Source organism: Carcharodon carcharias, chromosome 1 (assembly GCF_017639515.1).
Source record: "Carcharodon carcharias isolate sCarCar2 chromosome 1, sCarCar2.pri, whole genome shotgun sequence".
NCBI classification, from domain to species: domain Eukaryota; kingdom Metazoa; phylum Chordata; class Chondrichthyes; order Lamniformes; family Lamnidae; genus Carcharodon; species Carcharodon carcharias.
This window is the reverse complement of record NC_054467.1, coordinates 182,063,866-182,089,403: the sequence shown is the minus strand read 5'-3', so window position 1 is coordinate 182,089,403 and position 25,538 is coordinate 182,063,866. Positions and strand designations below refer to the sequence as shown.

Below are 25,538 nucleotides of genomic sequence, written 5' to 3'. Positions count from 1 at the left end.
CAAGGTCAGTGTGGTGTTGAGCAGAGATAAACCTAAGCATGGAGACTGCTCCTAGCTTGTATCTGTTACTATGTAAATAGTTCTTGTAGTAAATAAAGAAGTATGGTTAACCCACAGATGACTACAAAGACTCCTTTAGGACATATCGATTTGTAACCAACATGCTCCTAACAGTCAGTATTGCGTGTCACAATTGGATGCACACTTAGATGAGGAGGCAGCATGAAGTTTGCATGTTGTTTGCTTCAACAGGATCTGGCATGGCATAATGGCGCATCATGATCCTTGTGCCCAAAAATATGAGTAAACAATTGTTTCCCCCTTATATACAAACTTCATGAGCAGATTGCAGCATCAAGTCCATTGGCTAGCACTTCCCACAGCCCAGAAGAGCACTTAGAAATTCAACATGAATACTGTTGACACCAGCTTCCATTAACTAGATAATGCAGTATCAAGTGCAGACCCCGCTGTCTCTCAATCACTGGTTCATTAAAACCAAGGCAACATACCTCAGATAAAGGAAAGCTAAAATGAAAATAGAAAATGCTGGAAATACAAAGTGAAGAACACCAAACTCGTTAGTCATCTCTCCCAATTGATGGGATACTTCATCCAACAGAAAAATAATTTAGTGTAATTTCTGACTAATTTTGGAGTCCCTGCAAATGAAATCAATTCTATTATTTTACTTCACCCGCTAATACTTCCCTCCAGCCCGCTATGCATTCCCTGCACCATAGCAGCTCTGATTTGCTTCAGGGTAGCTTTAGTAACCATCTGCCAATTTTCCATCCATCCCTGTGTCATTATCTTCCTAGAACTCAGAACTTCATGGAGCTCAGCATGCTCTATGAATGACCCATTAGTCCTCAGACATGCCTAAACATTAGCAATTAAAACATGTGGTTATTTTGCCCACCAGCAAAGTGCCCTTTCATCTCTTAGCACGGCACGTGGAAAATTCTCACCCTCTCTGAAGTTTATAGCTGCTTATCTATCGCTATCTCTGGTGCTTCTTAAAAAGCTTACTTTTCTCTTGTTATTTTTTGCCATCTGGGATGAGTTCTGAAAAAAAAAACTCGTTTCTTGTAATGCAGATAAAAAAGAAGCCGCTCGCTCTTTCTCCTAATAAGGTTAATAAGATTCATTCCTTTATTAATACTGAGTCCACGTTCAGATACCTTTTCACGGCTGGAGCATAATAGCATTTAAGGTGGCAAAAAATAACCCTCGACTGTTTGAGGACATTCTCTTTGTGGTTTTCTTTTTACATTTCTCCAGTTTTCTGAAATGTTTAATTCACTATGATGAACTCTTTCAAGTGAGCTCTGTGATCCTCGTATGATTCAGTCGCCCCAGTTACAGCGAGGTCTGAGACCCGTGCGTTGATTTTAATCTTGCGCTTGATGTAAACATATGAGTGAAATTTAATGCGCCCCTGCCCTGCAGCCGCAGGCAATTTCTAATACATCCAAAAGGCTGGTCATCAATCTAAATACAGAATGTGTGGAGTCGAGTTTTATCCTCTGTCATTTCCAGCAAACAGGAAATGCCTGGAGATTTCCTCATAGTTCCTGTGCTAGCTGCCACAGAACTTTCAGAATTTGTCACTCGAACAAGTTGGATTCAGACAGATCCCAGCAACTTCTCCCTTCTCCCCCTCTCAGGTCAAAAAATAGTTACCGTGTTCTTGGAGCTACATTAAAAAAGAACAACCATGTCTTGGAAGCTGCAATGCACAGCCCTAACACTGGTCCAAGGTAAGAATTTAGTAGTTACAAGAGATTCTGCAGTTTGTCGACTCTGGAGCCTTTTAAGATTTAATTTTACTGTACATAGACAGTTAAAGCTTATCTGTTTACCAGTTTATAACTTTTGTGAGGATGATTGTTGATTGCTACCTTTAACGGCACAAAACCATTTTTCCAAGTTTGATTTTTTTTTCATTTCCATGTGAAACGTGTAAAAGGGGGATAATCGATGATACGATCAAATGTAGTAAGTGATGTTTCAGGTTTATTAGTCCTATATCGTGCGAAAAAGATGCTGCTTTTTGCATCTTTATTCCTTGCCGACCAGGGATACTGTAATTGTTCAATGAGGCTTCCGGCCAACTAATTATACTTCTTAGCATGTTAAGTGTAGCTCTAGTATCCACTTAAGGAGCTTTATTAATGCATTTCAACTTATTATTTGGAAAACTCTGGAAAGGAATATATCTTCCAGAGCGCAGTGACTAATGGATTCAAATGTAAAAGGCTAAATCAATTATAATCTTCATAAGTCAGCTTTTTCAATAAAAGTCTCAGGTTTAGAATTCTTTTAAAATCTCTATTGCTCTTCCTTGTTGTCAAAAGTTGAAAATAGCTTTACAATTCCTTCCGCACATTATAGCGAGAAGTGGATGAAAGCAGTTTTGTTTAATCATTCCCATGTGCAAGAAGCACAACCTTCTCCGGACCAGCTTCCAGTGGTTCGGGTGTTGTCTTATGAATGGTGAAGGAATCAGACTACCAACAATGGCAATAATCCAAGTGTGAGCTGGGTTAGTTATCAAGCGAGTGAGACCAAGTTATACAGAAGGCATACCTGAGACATTTTTCCTGCATGTGCAAGAAACTCTGTTCAGTAGTTGCATTACGACCGTCCTGTTTTTGACCACAAGTATACTGTAACGTGTAAGCATACAATAAGTTTAAGGTTTTAAGTATGCTGTATGTAATTACCTCGGTGGACATTATAAGTTAAGTACGGCATCAAGTTATGCAGACCAGGATTGTCCTCAGTACAGCCTTTGTTTTATACCCAGTTTGGTGATTCGATTTGAGGCACTGGTAGGTTTTTGGCAGTTGGTTGCAGTATTACTGAGCTAGATAAGGTAAAATCTAACCAAGTTCTTACTCCTGCTCAATTTGTAATGACCCTTGCTGGAATGTGTGCTATGTGGATGTGCAATGGATACAGACTTGGTTTTGGGGCTGCATACAGACTTGGTTTTGGGGCTGTTGGTCTTTATTAGTAGCTGACATTAAGGGGAAACTAGTGGGGGAGGGGATTAAAGCGTTATAAGTCAGAAACCCAGCTCCAACCCGCCCACTTCCAATTATCGCAATGGTACAATGATAGGTGGCTGACCAACCCACTCTAAGGAGGTGGGTTGGCACTTTAAATGTCATAATGAGATGGTGAGATTCATTCATGTTCAAGTCTTTGAATTTAACTGTAAATGGCTGGATTTCTCCAGCCTCCGATCACTCCCCTCCCCAGGTTTCTGATGCCTTCCTGCCAGGCTTTTAAACCCCCTGAACCACTATCCCCTGACCCCCTCCCCCTCCCTCACCAACCACCACACAGACCTGCAACACCAATCCCTCCACCTCAGGCTGCTGGATTCATTGCCATAGACTGCCCCTTCCTCCTTCCTTGGGATCTACTGCACTGCCTGCCGAGGTGTGGAACTATCTTGTTCTGTTGCTTTGGGCTGCTCCCCATCTGACTGGAAATCAAGCCCGCCAATTCATTGCATTCTGTGTAGAGAATCTGTTGGTGACGTCACATTGATACTATAGAGTTAAAACTCCCCAGACTGACAACACCCTCTGAATCTCCATTCCTATGCTCTACTGACTCCAGTGCCACAGCTACATGGTTGACTCTTAACTGTCCTTGGTGGTGGCTAGCAATCACTTAGCTGTGTCAACAACAATAACCAGACTTTCCAATGATGCCAAAATCCCAACTTGGAGAAGTAAATCCTATCCCAAACCAAGCCCCTCTCACCTATGGCTCCTGTCTCTGTTAACCAACATCAAAGCCCCAACACCTTAACTTTAAAATTCTCCTCCTTAGCTTTAAATTCCTTCATGGCCATTCTCCTTTCTATATTTGTAATCTCCTCCAGCACTCCTCACTGCTATCTTGTCATACTCTCCATTCCTCTGAACCTAGCCTGCATGCCCACCATGGAATCTTTTACATCCAACTATGAGGCCCTTGGTTTAATGTCTCTTTAGAAAGATGGCATCTCAGACAGAGCAACCCTCCCTCATTCCTGCACTGGATATAAGTCCAGATGTGCTTAAGTTCATTGATTTGAGTTTGAATACACTCTGCCTCAGAGGCAAGAAAAGGGGACTCTGCTATAGAAAAGCAGAACTCCAGTTATTGGCCTCTGCCATGCAAACACGGGTTCACAGTATTGTTGCAGTAGATTTTCTGAAACCTGACCAGCTGCAAGTTGCCTGGGCCACTGTCTGTGTGGGTTGGAAAATCAAAGGTGCATATCCCATCATTTTCAATGCATGCTTGTAGTGGGCTAGGTACCTTGCACAGAGGGGGCTTGGAAACTGCACCCACTGTGTGCACATTTTGCCAGCATGTTTTGTTGCAGTAATAAAAGACAATATCCCAAATTATGAATGCAAAAAACTGGCCAAATTACCATGTCAATTCTTGCCAATGTCAATTTTACACAAGATTCATTTTACATCTGCTTTCAACATGTGTAAGTTTTATAAACATCTTTTCAAGCGTCTGTATGTTGGTATTTAAAAAATGACCAAGGAGCTAATTCCCCTGCTGAAAGATTCAATATTTATTCAATGTGTATACTAACAAGCAGGCATTGTGGTTTTACTTAGCTTTTTCCTGCTACTTTAGCATTTTGTTATTTTTGGGCAGATATTCTCTGTGCACTTTGTCAAGTAAAATTATGACCCTGTTAATAATGAACACATAGTCTGACATCGATTGCACGCAGGGGAAACCAACCCCATGGTAACTTATTTTACTTCCATTTTATCTCAGTTTCTACCATACCTTTTGATCAGAAAACAAAGAATGGCCTGCACTGGACATTCCTTTATTCTTCCCATTAATGCTGTGCAATGTACAATAATAAAAAGTGGGTTTCTTTAAGCAGGGCAAGTTCTGCCAATTTCCTGAATAAGACCACACCTACATTTTACTGCAGACATTCACAACAGTGCTCCCACAACATACTCTTTATTTCCACTCATTTAAGGCAGTGTCATATTGCAATTCTGGAATCTGTGATTTGCAAACACCTACTCGAATGACGCCCCCCCTTGCAATGTTGCATTACATGGACCCTGTAATTTGAACATTTAAATCTGAATTGTCCCAATTTTGAATACAATGCCTGTGATTTCAGTCAAACATTGACTTTATCACCATGCTTAGTTCTTAACTCAGCTATTTATAAAATGAACGTACAATTGCAATCTTGAATTTGGCAGATTGACTTTCTTCCCAACATTCTAGACTTCCTAAAATACAGTTAAGTGGCCAACACCAGACTAGCTGAAATTGGAACATTGACTATCACATCCTGCATTCTTCTCCACTACTTCTCTCCCATGGTCCACCTCCATGGCATTGCGCTCTCATGGCACTAGTCCCACATGTCCAATGTTCTCATTACATCTCTTGCAATAGATTTTCCTCAGTTGCTCCAATGTGTCCCGAAGTTCATAATTTGAGTGTATGTATTGTGCAGAACCTTATTACTGTTTATTTGAATGTGAATAGATAAAAGGATGTGTAAATCTTGGTAAAGTTAGCTCTTTGCTTGTTTTATTAGCGCTAAATAACCTACATTCTATTTGCCTGATCCACTTCCTTCTTAATGTTGCCAGTCTAGCTCTAACACTTGTGAAGTTCCATAAGAAGTGATACAGCCATATAAGTATTCCTGGTATCTCCGAGAGAGACTTTTTTAAAATTCTTTCATGAGATGAGGGCATCCCTGGCAAAGCCAGCACTCCATCTGGTGCAGTTTCACCTACAGTGCTGTGAGGAACGGAGTTCCAGGATTTTGATTCAACAACAGTAAAGGAATGGTGACTTTTTAAATATTTATTCTTGGGATGTGGGCAATGCTGACTAAACCAGCATTTATTGCTAATCCCTAATACCTTGTTCAGAGAGCATTTTAAAAGCCTACCACATTGCTGTGGATCTGGAGTCACATTTAGACCAGACCAGGTAAGGATGGCAGATTTCATTCCCTAAAGGGCATTAGTGAACCAGATGAGTTTTTATGACAATCAGCAATGGTTTCATAGTCATCACTAGACTTTCAATTCCAGATTTTTTGTTGAATTCAAATTTCATCATCTGCCAAGGTGGGATTCAAACCCTGGTGCCCAGAGTATTCCCCTGGGTTTCTGGAATACCAGTCCAGTGACAATACCACAACGCCACCGCCTCCCCCATAATTTAGTACAGGATGGTGTATGACTTGGAGGAAAACTTGCAAGTGGCGGTGTCCCTTGTGTCGGCTTCCCTTGCCCTCCTATGTGGTAGAGATCGCAGGTTTGAAAAAAGTGTTGTTGAAGGAGCCTTGGTGAATTGCTGCAGTGCATCTTTTATGTGATACATGCTGCTGTCATTGTGCATCAGTGGTGAAGGGAATGAATGATTAAGGTGGTGGATAGGGTGCTGATCAAGCAGGTTGCTTTGTCCAGAATGTTGTTGAGCTTCTTCAGTGTAGTTAGAGCCTCAGTCATTCAGGCAAATGGAGATTACTTCATCACACTCCTGACCTATACCTTGGACAGATCATGGACAGGCTTTGGGGAGGCAGGAGGTGAGTTACTTGCTGCAGAATTCCCAGACCCTGACCTCCTCTTGTAGCCACAGTATTATATGGCCTGTCCAGTTCAGTTTCTTGTCAATGATAACTCCCAGGATGTTGATAGAAAGGGATTCAGTGATGGTAATTCAATTAAATGTCAAAGGGGAGATGGTTAGATTCTCTCTTGTTCAGGGGGCCACAAATGGTAAAACTTGAGCACATTTCTTCATCTGTATAGATATTTTCTTCCCCTTCACGTTTTTCTTCCTCTCTGCTAGTATTCTTTTAGAAAAATAGTCTACAAAAGTTAGCCAAGGCTCAGCTGGTAGCTCTTCCATCCCTTTAATTGGTTCAAGGTCCTTTCTTTCAATATCAAACATCTAAATATCAACATCAGACCTATATCAAATAGGTCAAGTTGCTGGACTTACGAAAATAATCTCATGCTTAATTTGGGGGTGACAATGTAATAGTAATCTTACTGGACCAGTAATCCAGAGGCACAGGTCAATGTACTGTGGACAAAAACAGAAAAAACTGGAAAATCTCAGCAGGTCTGACAGCCTCTGTGGAGAGAAAGACAGAGTTAAAGTTTCGAGTCCATGTGACGCTTCTTCAGAGCCAAAGGGAAGTAGAAATGCTGAAATATATACTGTTGAAGGTGGGCAGAACAGGTGAAGCTGGATAGACGGTGAGGAGGGGGAAAGAAAAGGGGCAGGCGTTGCACCTTCTGCGATTGCATGGGAAGGTGCCATGGGAGGGATTTGAGGTGTTGGGGGTGATGGAGGAGTAGACCAGGAGGGAACGGTCCCTACGGAATGCTGACAGGGGGGGTGAAGGGAAGATGTGTTTGGTGGTGGCATCATGCTGGAGTTGGTGGAAATGGCGGAGGATGACCCTTTGTATGCGGAGGCTGGTGGGGTGAAAAGCAGAAATTCAGCTATATTAGGTTTATGTGGAGGTGTACTTCAGAGAGCAAGGATAAATTCTGGCACCTGTTAAAAGTCAATAAATGTGTGGTGGGAAGGTGTTACAATGTATTGGGGACATGGGTTCAAATCTCATGGTGGAAGTTGGTGAAATTTAAAATTAATTAATAAATCTGGAATTAACACCTAAGGCAGAATCTTGCCCTTGGCGGGCATGCTCGGCAGGGCCAGGCGGGGGCAACCAATTAAGGCCCACCCAACATGAAACGCTGGGATGGGGAGGAGGGCGAGTGGAGAATTTTGCACATGCGCATGAGTGAGCACTTGAAAATCTCCCTGAAGCACAGAGTTGCCTCAGGTAGATGAAGAATTTTAAAAATGAGAAATAAAGATTTTTAAAATGTTATAAAGCATGTCCCATCATATGACTGTCACATGAGTCAGGATCATGTTATAAATGAAATTTTAAAAATTTTATTTAATTTTTATTTGATGTTGGAAACTTCATCCTGCCCATGGATGAGGTTTCCAAAAGAATGCAAAGGCTGCTTGGCCTTTTTGCCTGCCCACCAACCCGACATATCATCGCATGTCGTTTCATGCTCGAGCGGGTTGGGAGGGCATACGCCCACTGAGTTAAAAATTCTGCCCCTAAGGTTGGATTTTATGCCCCACTGCTGGGCATGTTTCCAATGGTGGAGGGGGGAACATAAAATACGAGGGACAGCAAACCTACCAACTTCTGGCCCAACACCAGAGCTGTCCCCCATAATACGGGGTGTAAGTGTCATGAAAATATATAATAATTTCCATAATATTTTTGTGATTTATTGTCAAAGTAGGTTAATAGTGGTGTTTGGATTAGTTTCTCTGTGTGTAGTGTGTTGGGGAGATTTAACTGAATTAGAGGCAGCTAGTCTGGAGCTTTTGAGTGCTAGATATGTAAACTTGATTGAAGTTTTAAAATGTGAGGTGTGAGGAATATTTGTATTTTTAGATAAACCAGAATAGTGAACTTCAAAGAGATGGTAAGGTGTTACGCATAGCCACAAAAGACTAAGCCAAACAGTGTGGTTATTTTTCCCAAAGGTAACCAATAATATGGGTACTATGCAAGATTTATATTATGGAAAAAGTAATGTTGCAAAGACAGATTGGAACAATGGAATTTACATTAAAAAGGGAGAAACCTGTCTAAAGGAGTTGGGTTATGTGTAAGGAGAAGGCATTCTAAGATCTATCACAAGTATGAAAAGTCTCCAGCATCTAGGTATCAAGTTGTTGTCTATAGGAACCAACGGTAGGAAAACTCACTGTGAATGTCACTGTCCAGGGTATTGTGTGCTTTGCCTGGGACTGTTGATAGCTATTTTGTTTTTACTGTTGCCTTAATGGAGGTGTAACTGGGAGTCACATTAATTAGAGGAGCTAGGAGTTATCATAGTAGTAATTTGCATGTGTGTGCTTAAAATATTTTCTTCTATTAGTAAATGTTTATTTTATTTTGGAAAAAAAAGACTTGGTGGACTTATTACTCCTGAACAGATGGCACACATCTCGAAATAGAATACAAATTGCAAAAGTAGTTGTGACAACTGTTTCAAGTTTCCCTCTGAGATTTGAGCAGCTCAGCATTTACCATCTGCTGTGTCATAACAGTGGGCTGATGCCAAAAATTGACAGCTTGCCTTCCCGCCATATGGAAATAAAGAATTAAGTTTTAATTGAACTTACTTATAAGCCAATTGACCCCAAAATCATGCCACCCATGCAATAACATGGCTGGCATGAGCAGATAGGTGGAAATGGGCAACTCGTTATTTCAAAAAAACACTATCTTCAGGGTGGGAGTGCCTTTGGGCATCAGGGGCACAGTGCAAAACACACACCACCAGCCCCTTGCCCTCCACCACTCCCAAGGTGCCCGATCCCTCCCCGCCCAATACCCATGCCTTACCTGAGTCTTGGATCCATTGGGCCTTCATCCTGGGCCTCATTGCAGCCCCCGCAGCACCCACTACCAAGCTCGGGTGCTGTCAGGACTGCAAGAGGGTGCGAGGTGCGACTTTTTCCCAGTGAGGGGCGGAAGTCCCACACTTTATTTGTTGTGCCACCTGCGATTTTTTGTAGGTTCCTGACTGGCCTTTTAGTTGGGGGGTGGGCAGTGGTGAGAAAGACACCCCCCCAACTCCCCTTCCTGTAAAATCCAAGCCCTAGTCCCAGTAATGGTAACCACGAAGCTATCAGACTTTCACAAAAACCCATCAGGTTCACTAATGTCCTTTAAGAAAGGAAATCTGCCCTCCTTACCTGGCCTGGCCTACATGTAACTCCAGACCCACAACAATGTGGTTGATTCTTAACTTCTCCCTGGAATGGTACATAGTATTCAAAACAAAATGGATGGACTGAAGGCAATAATTTGTAGAGAGGAAGCAGGTATAATAGCAATGACTAAAACATGTTTATATGGAGGACAGAGTTAGCAAATAAGTATTGCAGGATATACATTTAGAAAAGCAAGCAAAGAACTAGAAGTGGAGTAGTTGTATTAGTGGAAGATAAAAATGATGGTAGATAAAAAGTAACTGGCAGTAAGATGGATATAGATTCCATATGGATTGAGTTGAAAGATAACAAGGGATCCATCATCCTTATACCATAGACTTACCATGTAGCGGAAAAGAATAGGAAGAGAAATACATAGGAAAATCCACAAGGTGAACAGCAGATATAGAATAATAATAATGGGAGTTTTCAACTACACTCAAATTAGCAGGAAGGCCTATCAAAAGGAGAAAAGGGAATCGAGATTTTACAGTGTAAGCAGGATTCCTTTCTCACTCAGTTACTAAGAAGTCAAACAAGAAAAGAACCGCTATTGGATCTTACAATGGGCAAAGTAGGAAAGTATTTAGTATCAGTGGTCAAAACATAGCATGGTTAAAAATTCGGAATAAGAATGACAAAGACTAAGATGATAGATTGGAAAAGAAAATTAGGAGGAAATGAGGTTGGAGAAAATCTTGGAAAACATAGAGACAGGAAAACATTAAGAAATCATTAAAAGCATCATCAATATAGGCCTAAATTTTCCAATGGGCAGAGTGGGAGCGGATGCAGACCTGATCGTTGCCCTCGGTTGGGTCTGCTCCTTCTTTTTACACAGGTGGGCCAATTAAGGCCCGCCCAGCATATTTCCCGACTCCCGAGGATAGTGGGAGTTGGCGGGCGGCCGCTTGCATGGACAGACCACCGGGTCCAATGGCAACCCGGCAGCCTCTTTTAATGAAGGTCTGGCAGCCTTCTCTAGGCTGCTCACAATGGCAAATGCAAGCCCATGGCAGAGGGCTTCTGGTGAGCATGCCAGGCCGGAGGGTAGGGCAGGGGGTCAGTGTGCTCCTCGTGTCTCGGATGACTGCCTCGCTGCCTTCCTTGAGGAAGTGGCAGCATGGCTGGAAGTGCTGGTTCCCCAGAATGGGAGGAGGACGCCCCCCCGACATGATGAAACATGCCTGGGAGGAGGTGGCGGAGGTGGTGAGCTCCTGCGATGTGGTGCGGCGCACCTGGATCCAGTGTCGCAAGCGCTTCAATGACTTGTTGCGCTCTGGCAGGGTGAGTACCATGTTGGCATTGGGCACTTAACCCAGCAGGTCGGTTTCCTCCTTGCTGCTCCCCTGTCCCCGCAATTCCTAGTGTGATGACTGCATTGAATCATTGACGGCATGGGTGGCCCAGCAGATATTGCCCATGCCGAGGTCACCCTAAGAGAGTGATGAGACATGTATTGCTCCCACAGCATGTGTTACACTGAGTCCCACATAACTGGTTTGGAGGCAATCTGGAGGAGCTGCACTTAGGTGCTGTGTTTAAACTCCAGGACATGTCCAAGTCAGGGTGATGACATGCTGGGAGCGGAGTTTCAAGGTGGTGTGGCAACGAACCATCTGCAGCTCTCTGTGCTCCATGTCCTTGTGTCTCCTTGCTATGGAAGGATATATTGTATGGTGCCTAATGTGATGTAGGCAGCATGTGTCTGAGGGAGGGGTATTGGGGTGGGTAACAGGCCTATCACCTTTGTGTGAGTGTTCGGCAGCAGCGGGGTGAGGAGGCTCTGGAGCCCTGATATGTCCCACTCTGGTTGGGGTGGGCCGTGCGCGAAGAAAGTCCATGTACAATTTCAATTAATCAATACTCTTCTCTCATTTTTAGGTGAAGAATGCTCATAACAGGGCAGAGCGTGCGAGTACTGGCGGCGGCCAGGTGCAGATCGCTATTCTTAGCTGCTTCGAGCAGGAGGTCCTGAATCCGAAGAGGCGCCGTGCTTGCAGGTCCACTGGTGTTGGTGAGGCTGGGGTGCCATAGCCAGGGATTTATGCCCAACAGTGAGGTCAGCGCTGTCCTTCCAACAGTCATAGCACTGCTGAATGTTAACTTATTTAATTGTGCAACCTGGCTTGACCATTGGTTTTGGAAGAATGAGCAAATAATGATCCAGGTGACAGGGATGCACATTGACATTGTCTCCATGTTGACTGATCCAATGTCCTTGTTCTTCCTTTCAGCATCATTGCAGCAGGGCCAGGAGGAGGTGCAGCAGAGGCCCCCTCTCACACCTGAGGGCCCTGAAGTTTCACCAGCGTCACACCATCTCTGTGAAGCAGGCACCAGCGCAGATACTAGCACCTCAGTGGGAATTCGAACAACGGCTAATGTCCCGGGGCGCAGCGGTGAGGGCACTTCACAGTCACTGGAGGAGCTGGCAGAGACAGAGGGTGCCCATGGCGCCAGCAGTCAGAGGACTGCAGGGGACCAGGCACATGCTCATTCAGTGCCTGATGACGTGCCTCTGGTGTTGTCCGCAACGCAGCAGGTGCAAGAAATGCGGCTGGGTGTGTGGGAGCATCTTGGTGAGATACATGAGGCTATACTTGGCTTGGTCTCCAAGGTGGAGGAGTCTACATGGATGCTCGACGAAGCAATGAGCCACATGTCCAAGCACCATGCGTTCTCCACGGAGAGAATGGCGATTCTCATGGAAAGCCTACTCCAGGAAACCTGTCAGGACTTCCTGGGGATGTGCTCTGACCAGCAAGCCCTCATATCGGCATTGACATCAGATGGTCAGTGCCAGTGTGGGGGATGGTTTGGGCATCAAGTTTCCCAGCTCGGTGCCCATCCATCCACAATGAGCAGGGAGCTCCGAAGCGACCTCACGTCGGCGCAGCAGCTGCCTGTCATCTCTGCGGACACTACCTAGGGCGCTCCAGATGAGGGTGGCAGCTCCTCTGCCCCTCTCCCAATGACCGTTGCATTCGGTGAGGCTGCGATGACTGGGGAAATGCCAGCTGCGAAACTGGCAGCTCCTTCCCAGGCGGGGCCAGCACAGGCTCCACGGGCCAGAGGACGACCACCAAGGTCATCAAGGCCAACAGGATAGCAGAGTCAGCAGGCTGGCTCAGATGCCACCCTGAGCGATGGGGCAGCACCAAGACGTAGCACCCATAAACAAAAGCATAAGGCACCGTAGGCACACCATGGGTTTTTCACTGCTGGTTTTTTGTTTTTTGTTGGCTGGAGATGAAGCCCTTATGATTTAATTTGATTTGTAACACTCTTGCCTTCTTTTTTTAATAAGCTGTTTTCGTTGACATGTTAAATTCAGTTATGTCACTATGGATGAGGGTGTCTCTTTTCTTCTGTAGGTGTATGGTTTCCAAAACTGTAATGAGTGCTTTGTTGGACATTCAGCTTTATTAACCTGCTGACCTCGCAGATTTTGCACTTAGGTGTCGAGTATGGAGCCTACAACCCAAGCTTGTCCTGGTGGACCACCTGCGGTGTGCTAGCTGAAGGTTCATTGGATTAAAGCCTCCCGGGTGTCCCTGCATCCCTGGAGTATGCCCAGGTCAGCATCTATCCCCTCAGCATTTCTTCATCGTCCATTGCGTCCCCCTTTTCCAGCGCAAGATTGTGGAGAGCGCAGCATGCAACCACTATCAGAGACAAATTATCTGGAGGGTACTGGAGTGCGCCCCCTGATCGATCCAGGCATCAGAAGCGCAACTTGAGAAGACTGATGGTTCTCTCCACCACAGCCCTTGTGGGGGCGTGGTTCCTATTGTACCTCTGCTCAGCTTCTGTTCTTGGATGGCGGAGAGGCGTCATGAGCCACCTTCTGAGGGGATAGCCCTTGTCACCCAGCAGCCATCCATCCAGCCGGGCTGGAGCACTGAACAGCCCTGGCACCTGGGAGTATCTGAGGATGCAGGCGTCATGAGAGCTGCCTGGGTACCTTGCACAGACTTGTAGAATCTGCATCCTGTGATCACACACTATCTGCACATTCATGGAGTGGAAGCCCTTCCTGTTGACAAAGGCACCGGTCTCACCTGCTGGCCCCTTGATGGCCACATGTGTGCAGGCTATAGGACACAGGACCCTGGACACAGGGGAAGTCAGACATCACCGCGAAGCCTCTGGCTTGCTGTGTCTGGCTTGCCTGGTCCCAACGGTAGTGGATGAAGGTCAATGCATGCCTGAACAGATCGTCTCTAACCTGCTTGACACAAGTGTGGACAGCTGATTGGGAGACACCACAAAGATCACCCACCGAGCCCTGGAAGGAGCCAGAGGCATAGAAGTTAAGAGCAGCTGTGACCTTTAGAGCTACTGGCTTGGGGTGTCCACCCACACAGTTAGCAGGCCCAATCTTCTGACAGAAAATGTTGACTGTCCCCCTTGAGAGATGGATCCTCCTCAGCACTGCACCTCAGTCATATTGAGGTAGCTGCTTCGCCACCTGTATACCCTGGCAGCAGGATAGTGGTGTCTTCTGCGGCCCCTTCCGCCTTGGGCTTCCTGTTGGCCCTGCGCATCTTGTGCCTGTGCATGTCCTCCCAAAGGTGGCTCCCCTGGAGGTTGAATGTGCACTCCTGGCCTCCTCCCTCTTCTAGCCCTTCCTTCCTCCTCAGAAGAGCTGCCATCAGTGGACAGTTCGGCTCCCATTCCCAGGCTAATGAAAGGCTTCCTGAAAACTGCAGGCCTATAAGATCCCTTAATGCAGAATGCTGACCTGAAGGTTAAGAGTCCAGAAAGAGCAGCTGGGATGCGTTCTGAAGTATTGCAGATCGCACAGGCAAGTTTGTAAAACTTTCGCACATAAATACTTGACAATGCACATTCACGAGCCCAGTAAGCCCTCTTATCCTGCCCATGGATGAGCTTAATACAAACCTGTCCTACCTGCCTGCCCATTGCGCCCGTGTACCGACCCGAAGATTGCACGGGTGCCAATAAATCAGAGTCTATTGAATACTTAAGAGTTTTAAGTGGCCTGTTAATTAATGGCAGGTGCACGTCGGACTTCATCACGCGCCCGCCCAGCCAAATATCGCAATGGCACGCGGTGATGTCGGGACACTCGCCCAACCTCACTACGCGTCATTTTACATACGGACGTGCGGGGACTGCCCCCCCGGATGACAGCGGGAAAATTCTGCCCTATGTGAATTTATCTTCTCATCCTTTAGCATTTCTACAGTATTTTAATTTTCCTTTTATTATTTATGTAATGTTTGTAAAGTATGTAATGTATCTAATGTATGGAATGTTTTATTATTTCTTTTTACATCCTCTGATATTTTAATTTTGTAATTTTTCTTTGGCTTCCTTTTTTTAAAAATTTCTCCAAGTTCTTAATATTCTCTTTGACCTCCCTTTCCGTTAGTATTCAAATGCCTCTTACCTGTCTTTTTATTTAGATTCAATGGCCGGACCTTTCCAGCCCCTCACGCTGGCCGGAGCTTCCGGTCCCACCGACATGAACAGAGAGTTCAATGGCTTGCTGGACCCGCCATGTTGGGGCTTGAAAATTCTGGCTATAATGACAGAGAATGGCAGACCTGTCGAATGACAATTTCATCGTAATTTTCCCTAAAGAAACTAATGAAATAGATACTTTACTAAAAGCTTAATTCAAAAAGAAAACAACTGGGATAGAAAGAGAGAAAATAATTGACAAACTAGCAAAACTAGAAGAGGATAATCCCCCAGGCCCAGATGGTATACATCCACGAATACCTAAGGAGACAAGGGAGGGCATAGCAGAAGCTATAGTTTATTTATATATAAGTATCATAGAAAAGGGAATAGAGCCAGAGCAGTGCCAGACAGTTTTTTTTTATATATTAACGGGATGTGGGCTTTGCTGGGGGGGCCAGCATTTATGACCCATCCCTAGTTGCCCTTGAGGAGGCAGTGGTGAGCTGTCTTCTTGAACTGCTGCAGTCCATGTGGTGTAGGTACGCCCAGTGCTGTTAGGAAGGTAGATCCAGGATTTTGACCCGACGACAGTGAAGGAGCTGCAATATATTTCCAAGTCAGGATGGCGAGTGATTTTGACGGGAACTTCCAGGTGGCGATGTTCTCATCTATCTGCTGCCCTTGTCCTTCTAGAAGGTAGCGGTTGCAGGATTGGAATGTGCTGTCTAAGGAGCCTTGGTGAATTCCAGCAGTGCATCTTGCACACTGCTGTTACTGTGCATTGATGGTGGAGGGAATGGATGTTTGTGGATGTGGTGCCGATCAAACGAGCTGCTTTGTCCTGGATGGTGTCATGCTTTATGAGTGTTGAAGGGAGCTGCACTCGTCCAGGCAAGTGGGGAGTATTCCATTACACTCCTGACTTGTGCCTTATAGATGGTGGGCAGGCTTTGGGGAGTCAGGAGGTGAGTTACTTGTCGCAGGATTCCTAGCCTCTTACCTGTTCTTGTAGCCACAGTATTTATATGGCTAGTCCAGTTAAGTTCTGGTCAATGCTAACCCCCAGGACGTAGATAGTGTGGGATTCAGTGACGGTAATGTCGTTGAACATCAAGTGGTAATAGTTAGATTCTCTTGCTGGAGATGGTCATTGCAAGCCACCTGTGTGGCATGAATGTTATTTGCCATTTGTCAGTCCAAGCCTGGATATTGTCCAAGCTTTGCTGCATTTGGACATGGACTGCTTCAGTATCTGAGGAGTCGCGAATGGTACTGAACATTGTGCATTCATCAGCGAATGCCCCCACTTCTGGCCTTATGGTGGAAGGAACATCATTTATGAAGCAGCTGAAGATGAAGAGGACACTACCCTGAGGAACTCCTGCAATGATGTCCTGGATCTGAGACTACTTGCCCCCCAAAAACCACAACCATCTTCCTTTGTGCTGGGTACGACTCCAACCAGTGGAGCATTTTCCCTCTGATTAAAGGAAGGATGTGATTGCACTGGAGGGGATGCAGTGGAGATTCAGTAGGATGTTGCCTTAGATGAAACATTTAAGTTATGAAGAGAGGTTGGCTAGACTTGGGTTGTTTTCACTGGAGCAGAGAACATTGAGGGCAACCTGATCGAGGTGTACAAGATTATGAGGGGCAAGGACAGGGTGGATAGGGAGCAGCTGCTCCCCTTAGTTGAAGGGTCAGTCACGAGGGGACATAAGTTCAATGTGAGGGGCAGGAGGTTTAGGGGGGATGTGAGAAAAAGCTTTTTTACCCAGAGGGTGGTGATGGTCTGGAATGCGCTGCCTGGGAGGATGGTGGAGGTAGGTTGCCTCACATCCTTTAAAAAGTACCTGGATGAGCACTTGGCATGTCATAACATTCAAGGCTGTGGGCCAAGTGCTGGCAAATGGGATTAGGTAGGTAGGTCAGGTGTTCCTCACATGTCGGTGCAGACTGGATGGACCGAAGGGCATCTTCTGCACTGTGTGATTCTGTGATTCTGTGATTCCCATTGGTTCCAGTTTTGCTCGGGCTGCTTGATGCCACACTCAGCCAAATGCGGCCTTGGTGTCAAGGGCAGTCACTCCCTCCTTGCATTGGGAGTTGAGCTCTTTCATCCATATTTGAACCAAGGCTGTAATGAGGTCAGGAGCTGAGTGGCCCTGGTGGAACCCAAACTGCACATCAGTGAGCAGGTTATTACTAAGCAAGTGCCGCTTGACAGCACTGTTGATGACCCATTCCAATACTTTACTGATGACAGAGAATAGACTGATAGGGCGGTAATGGGCCAGATTGGATTTGTCCTGCTTTTGTGTACAGGACATACCTGGGCAATTTTCCACATAGCCGGATCGATACCAGTGTTGTAGCTATACTGGAACAGCTTGGCTAGGGGTGCGGCAAGTTCTGGAGCACAAGTCTTCAGTACTATTGCCAGAATATTGTTAGGGCTCATAGCCTTTGCAGTATCCAGAACCTTCAGCCGTTTCTTGATGTCATGTGGAGTGAATCAAATTGGCTGAAGACTGGCATCTGTGATGCTGGTGACCTCCAGAGGAGGCCGAGATGGATCATCCACTCAACACTTCTGGCTGAAGATTGTAATAAATGCTTCAGCCTTATCTTTGGCACTGATGTGTTGGTCTCCCCCATCATTGATAATGGGGATATTTGTGGAGCCTCCTTCTCCAGTGAGTTGTTTAATTGTCTACCACCACTCACGACTGGATGTGGCAGGACTGCACAGCTTAGATCTGATCCGTTGGTTGTGGGATCATTTAGCTCTGCCTATCACTTGCTGCTTATGCTGTTTGGCACTCAAGTAGTCCTGTGCTGTAGCTTCACCAGGTTGATACTTCATTTTTGGGTATGCCTGGTGCTGCTCCTGGCATGGCTTCCTGCACTCTTCATTGAACCAAGGTTGATCCCCTGGCTTGATGGTAATGGTAGAGTGGGGGATATGCTGGGCCATGATGTTACAGATTGTGTTCGAGTATAATTCTGCTGCTGCTAATGGCCCACAGCCCCTCATGGACGCCCAGTTTTGATTTTTTAGATCTGTTCGAAATCTATCCCATTTAGCATGATGTTAGTGCCACACAACATGGCGGAGGGTGTCCTCAATGTAAAGGTGGGACACCGTCTCCACAAGGACTGTGCGGTGGTCACTCCTCCAACACTGCCATGGACAGAAGCACCTGCGACAGTTTGGTGAGGATGAGGTCAAATATGCTTTTCCCTCTTGGTGGTCCCCTCACCATCTGCTGCAGATCCAGCCTAGCAGCTATGTCTTTTAGGACTTGGCCAGCTCAGTCAGTAATGATGCTAATGAGCCACTTTTGGTGATGGATGTTGAAGGCCCCCATCCAGAGTACGTTCTGAGCCCTTGTCATCCTCAGTGCTTCCTCCAAAGTGTACTGAGTCATCAGCTGAGGGAGGGCGGTACAAGGTAATCAGCAGGAGGTTTCCTTGCCCATGTTTGACCTGATGCCATGAGACTTCATGGGGTCTAGAGTCGATGTTGAGGATTTCCAGGGCAACTACCTCCTGACTTATACCACTGTGCTGCCACCGCTGGGGTCTGTCCTGCCAGTGGGACAGGACATACCCAGGGATGATGATGGTGATGTCTGGGACATTATCTTCAAGACATGACCTTTTCCAAGTTCTTGTTCTTCTTTTGCTTAGAAGGTCTGCTTGGGAGGTCCTCTTGTTCCACTCCCCAGGATTTCTGGAGTTTTCTTTTTTTGCTTGGGACTTGCTATCTGTCCCTTTTGCTCTGGTTTCTCTCTGGCAGCTACTTTCAAACAATATTAGCTTGGGACTACTTATCTAGGTGGCCTCTGTTTCCCAAAAGGGAAAAAACTGTTTGGACCAGTACTTTTATTCCCCAGTTTTACTACTGTTGCATTTTAAGTTATACAAGACCATTTCAGACCAGTATTCTTTTATCCCAGTTCTTATTGTTTTTTTTTCCTTCTGAGTTGGCAGCTGTCTTCAAAACCAGGTGAACTCCAACAGCTTCCAAAACAAACTTTTTATGTCTTGAACCTATGAGTTCACTGATCAAGTAAACTCAAATTACACTTGTTAATTGATGTACACTATCAGTAATGGAGACAGACCAACATAATAACAAACTGTGATTGTTAATTGTAACATGAGGCAGAGCACAAAATCTTTGCATGCTTCTACAACCACCCCCAGCTCTAGACTTACAGTTAACCAGTAGCCCACGCTGTACAGTGATTGGTCAGTAGGGTCACATGGTTAGTCCACTGGCATTCTCTTAAATGTACATGGTATTCCACTTTATCGCATCCCTCCCCCTTTACTTAAAAAATATAGTTGACAAACTTACTAACATCTGAATTATTTACACTAATGACTATTTATAAATTAAGTTTCTCAGGAGGCTTTCTCGTTTGTGTTGAGTGTTGCAAAGCAACAACCTCGGCAGGTTTTTCCGAGACCTCCTTTTCAGAGGACAGTTGTCCACTCGGTTCCTCAGTGGAAAATGGTAGGTTTATCTCCCTGTTCCCCACGGGTCCCACAGGCTCCATCGGTGCTTCCAAATTGTGTGGCTTGTCCTCAACATGTGGAACAGATTCAAGTATAAATGAAGACTACAATTCTTGTGGGACTGGCATTCTTTTGCAGAGATGATCCATGTGTCATCTAATTATTTACCTGTTTACCAATACATCATAGGAGAGGGGTCTGGTTACTGCACTCACCTCCACTAAAAGCCAATTGGGCCCATCTCCAAAATTCTTCGCGAGGACTGCATCTCCCACGGTGAAAGTTCTTTCACGACCATGACCATCATTCCTGGTCTTCTGCACCTCATGGCTTTTCTCTACCCTCCCCTCTAAATTTGATCAGATAAGGGTTAGGCAGGTCTCTTCATTAGTAGTTCTGCAGGGGCGATGCTGGTTGTTGTGTGTGGCGTGGTCCGGTATGCGAACAAGAACCGGGACAATCTCATGCCGATGGAATCCCCTTCTATCTTTTTCATCCCAGGTTTAAAGGTTTGGACTGCATGCTCAGCCGTTTGATGCTGGGGGGTAGGGTGAGGTTTTGATATGGGTAGTGCCGTTAAGGATTGTGAACCTGTGGAACTCCCCGCTGGTAAAAGTGGTTCTGCTGTCGGACACGAGGACCTCCGGCAACCCATGCACTGCAAAACTCTGCTGCAAACAATTTGTGCTGGCTGCCAACATGGGCAACCAGACTTTACAGATGTCCATCCATTTGGAGAGGGAGTCAATCAGTAAAAGAACATTGTGCCCAAGAACGGTCCCACGTAATCGACATGGAAGCACACCCATGGCCATTCCCCTGGGTGCAATGGAGATAAGTGGGGGAACTTTGTACCTGCTGGCTTTTCACCAGGATTTCGATATCCAAGTTCATGCCTGGCCACCACAAATAGCTGCGTGCAAACATCTTCATTCTGCCAATGCCTGGGTGAGCGCTATGTAGCAAGGCTAATAACAGCCTTAGCCCCCAGTGTAATATGCCACCCTGGCAGGAGAATTCATATTTGTGATCAGAATAGGGCTTCATCTCCTCGGATTTAGATCCACCTGACCAGTCATTCAAGACCTGCTCCTTGACATTAGACAATAGTGGGTCCCAGCTTGTCCACTCACAGATTTGGCTGGTTTGAACTGGGGAGGAGTTTAGAAAATTTAGCTCAAAGGCCAGTTCCTGGGGAATTGGAGCCTCCCTGGTATTAACTGGCAGGGGAAGGCAGTTTAGTGCTTTGGCATGTGCAATTTGACTACCCAAACAGTGAACAAAAGTATAGTTGTAGGCAGCTAATATTAGTGCCCATCTCTGGATGTGAGCCAATGCGATAGGGGGTATCGCTTTATCTTCTCTAAATAATCCCAGTAGGGGCTTGTGGTCGGCTATAATATGGAAATGGCAACCGTGGAGAAATTGGTGAAACATCCGGACGCTGAACACAAATAGATAAGCCCTCCTTTTCAACCTGGGAATATCATCGCTCTGTGACACTGAATGTGCAAGACGTTTAACCAATGGGTCGTTTGAAACCACCCGCCATCCGATGTAAAAGAACAGTCCCTCTTCCATTAGGGGACACTTCACATGTTAAAATTAATTCCTTCTTGGGGTAAAAGTAGACCAATAAGGCCAACGACCTTAACAATCGCTTCACTTTCAGGAAGGCACCCTGGTGCGGGGCTTTCCAACTCCATTACTGATTCATCTTAAGCAGGCCGAATAGTGGGGCCAGCACAGTCAAGAGATTTGGAATGAATCGGCCGAAGTAGTTTACCGTGCCTAAGAAGGCCTTAAGCTCTGTGGTATTTCTCAGGGCAGACATCTTGCGAATGGCCTGGACCTTTTCTTCCACAGGATGCAAGCCCTGTGTGTCAACATTGTGGCTCAAGTAAACTAGCTCCTTGGCTTGGAACAGACACTTCTCTCATTTTAAACGTATCCCCACTTGTGCAAAACGTTTGAGCACATCTCCTAGATTTGCTAAGCGTTCATCGTCGGTCAGTGCCGTGACCAATAAATACATCATCCAAGAAAACGATAACATGGGGAAACCCTTGGAGCAAGTTTTCCATTGTTCTTTGGAAAATAACACACGCTGAGGAGACCCCAAAGGGTAGATGTATGTATTGTTACAATCCTCAGTGTGTATTAATATTGATGAATTCCCTAGAGTCTTTTTCCAACTCTAGCCACTGGCTCATGTCCAATTTTGAATATGTGGTGCACCCTGCCAACTTTGAATACAATTCCTCAATCTTGGGTACCATGTGCCACTTTATTGACAGATAGCTTACAGTCATCGCATAACCGTACGCTTTGTCTGCCTTCAATACAGGTACAATGGGTGCCACCCACTCAGAAAATTGCACTGGTTGTAGGATGCCAAATTTTTCCAGTCTGTCCACTTCGGTTTCAACCTTGTTCCATAGAACATAAGGGACTGGTCTGGCTCTTATAAATCTGGGGGTTGAATTTGGGTCTACATGGATTCTGGCCTGTAGCCCCCGAATCCTCCCTAACTCGTTGTTGAAAACAGGAGCATACTTTTGCAACAATTCCTGTCAGCCTTTTGTTGTAATTGAAAATTTTTGGCCCATTTCAATTTAATCTTTTCGAGCCAGTTGCAGCCAATTAAGCTGGGATCCTTTGCAGCTACCACAATCAAGAACAACATTTCAGATTGATCTCCATACATTACTGAAGCTTTACATAACCCTTTCCATCTTATTTCTTCACTGGTGTATGTTCTCAGTTTAGTGTTCGAAGCTTCTAATCTTAAAGGATGGGTTCCTTTATTCAAGTATCTGAATGTATGTTCTCCAGTGATGGACATCAATGCTCCAGTATCAACTTCCATCTTAACAGGTTGCCCATTGACTATAATGACTACTTGGATCGGTTCAGTTCTACCCACTTTCAGGTTATATAATTCTATTTCTTCTGGTTCTTCCATGAAACATATTTCATGATTCCTCCTTTTGCCTTTAAAATGCTGTCTCAGCCTATCTCTGCAATGCCGCCTTTATGTGACCATAGCAATGGCCGAAAAAGCATTTGACTTGTTTAAATAGTCAATTACCTACTGGATGCCCGGATGCATTTCTCTCATTCATTTTGTGGGTTTTCACTGTGGTGCTGCTGTTTTTTACTGATCTGTATGTAAAGGGCATTTCCCTCCTGTGGGGGTCTGATGTTTACATGTCTTTTGTTGCCAGTCTGTACCAGACGGACGGCACCATTTTGCGTATCTTTTCTTGCTTCTGAATTTCTAACAGCACTCTCCAAGGCTGTGGTTAATTCTAATGCTATATTGAAGTCTAGATTAGCTTCCACTAGCCTTTGAACAGTATCATCTCCAATCCTGCATATCATTCAGTCTCTCAAGATATCATAATGGGCTTTCTGAATTTACAATGCTCAGCTAATGGCTTTAAAATGGCCACATAGTCAGCTATTGTCTCCCCTAAAAGCCTATTCTTTGAATTGAACTTCAACTGCTGCATAATAACTGAGGGCTTTGGTCTCAGGTTGTTTTGTATAATTTTTATTAACTCTTTGAAAGTTTTCAGGTAGGGGATACTAGGTGGCTTGAGGCTGCGGATCAGCGCATACATTTTGCTCTTGCATGTGGACAAAAGAATCGCCCTCTTCTTTTCCTCCCCTGTGATGTCATTAGCAGTAAAAAAAGAATGCTAGGCGTTCAGCATAATGAGACCAGTCATCTGAAATGGGGTCAAATGGAGCGATACTGCGGCATCAAATGATGCCCGAACTGTGGCGTTGTGAACAACTGCAAGGGGACTGCGCTTCCAATGGGCTTCCCAGTTAATGATGAATTCAGGTGTTTGGTTTACCGCGGCTCTCTTGATTGCCATTCATTGATTAGTGTTTTGCCTTCCGCAGAGCTGCCCTCTCTCTAGGGTTTCTGTCCATAGGCAGTTTTCTTCCATGTGCCTCTTTAAATATATTGCCACTTTAAAAGCAGTCACCATTTTTTTTCAACTCCATCTTGCAACAGTCAGCTTTTCTGTTCTGTGTTCTACGCTCTTTTCGGTTTTTGGCAGGATCCCTGCAATCGCGATTCTGCAGGGTTTTTTTCTTTTCTCTTTTTTAAAAATTTAAAACTGTAGCACTGTTTTCTGCTCTGATTGCCACCTATTTTATAACTTAAGTACAGGTTCTCCTTCTAATGGCTAGAATTTTCCCATTGGTGGTGGTGGGCCACGCACACCCACGTGTAAAGTTATGTGCAGTGATGTTGGGCGAGCATCCCAACGTTACCGTGCACCATCACAATACTTAGGTGGGCAGGTGTGCGATGTTCTTGGATCTGCGCACACCATTAATTAATCATGTAGTTAAGGTCCTTGAGGCAGCAACTGTCCTAAATTTTTTGGGGCCCATGCAATCTTCAGGATGTCATGCTGGAGCAAGGCATGTCGGAGACATTTGTATTAAACTCATGCGGGATAAGAGGGGTGAGTTGGGTTGCGAAAGGTATCTATTAGGTTTTAATTGTGAAATTTACTGCTACTTGCTTGTGTGAGCAGGAATACTTCAAAACTCATACCAGCTGTTTGGACAGGAGTAACAGCCTTCAGGTCAGGACTCTACAGTAAAGATCATTTTTGGGGCCTGTGGGTTTCAGGAAGCCTTCCCTTAGCCTGTGCTATATAGTGGAGGCAACTCCTCTGAGGAGGAAGGGTGGGCCAGGAGGGGGAGGAGGCCAGGAGTCCACATTCAGCCTCCAGGGGACCCACCTTTGGGAGGAGAGGTGCAGGCACAAGGGGCGCAGGGCCAACAGGAAGTCCAAGGCAGAAGGGGCCACAGAAGACGCCATGATCCTGCTACCAGGGCATACAGGCAGCAAAGCAGCTACCTCAATATGTCTGAGATGCAGTGCCAAAGGAAGCTCCGTCTCTCAAGGGAGACAGTCACCTCCATTTGTCAGATGTTAGGCCCTGAGATCTGCGCCAACTGTGCAGGTGGGCATTCCATGCCAGTGGCGCTAAAGGCCACAGCTGCCCTCAACTTCTATGTCTCCGGATCTTTCCGGGGTCGGTGGGCGATCTTTGTGGTGTCTCCCAATCAGCTGTCCACACTTGTGTCAAGCAGGTGACAGGCGCTCTGCTCAGGCATGCATTAACTTTCATCCACTACCACTGGGACAAGGCTAGCCAGACACAGTGAGCCAGAAGCTTCGTGGCCATTGCTGGCTTCCCCTGTGTCCAGGGTACAATAGACTGTACACATGTGGCCATCAAGGCGCTAGCAGGTGAGCCTTGTGCCTTCATCAGCAGGAAGGGCTTCCACTTCATGAACGTGCAGATAATGTGTGACCACAAGATGCTGATTCTGCAAGTCTGTGCAATGTACCCAGGCAGCTCCCATGACACTTACATCCTCAGACACTCCCAGGTGCCGGGGCTCTTCAGTGCTCCGGCCCGGCTGGATGGATGACTGCTGGGTGACGAGGGCTAACCCCTCAGAAGGTGGGTCATGACGCCTCTCCGCCATCCAAGAACAGAGGCTGATCAGCGGTACAATAGGAGCCACTGCACCACAAGGGCTGTGGTGGAGAGAACCATCGGTCTTCTCAAGATGCGCTTCCAATGCCTGGAGCGTTCAGGAGATGCACTCCAATACCCCCCAGGTCATGTGTCGCTGACAGTGGTTGCATGCTGTGCTCTCCACAATCTGGCACT

The 25,538-nt window shown here is 45.7% G+C and overlaps 1 protein-coding gene across 2 annotated transcripts in view; it reads left to right on the top strand.

The window, feature by feature from the left end:
• The first annotated feature begins 1,598 nt into the window (after window positions 1–1,598).
• Window positions 1,599–25,538, top strand: part of itga1 (integrin, alpha 1) — a 334,480-nt gene continuing 310,540 nt past the window's right edge. For both annotated transcript variants that reach the window (XM_041192519.1, XM_041192527.1), the window contains exon 1: window positions 1,599–1,763. In XM_041192519.1, the coding sequence (XP_041048453.1) occupies window positions 1,721–1,763 (43 nt within the window). In that variant the 5' untranslated portion in view covers window positions 1,599–1,720. The remainder of the gene's footprint in view (window positions 1,764–25,538) is intronic.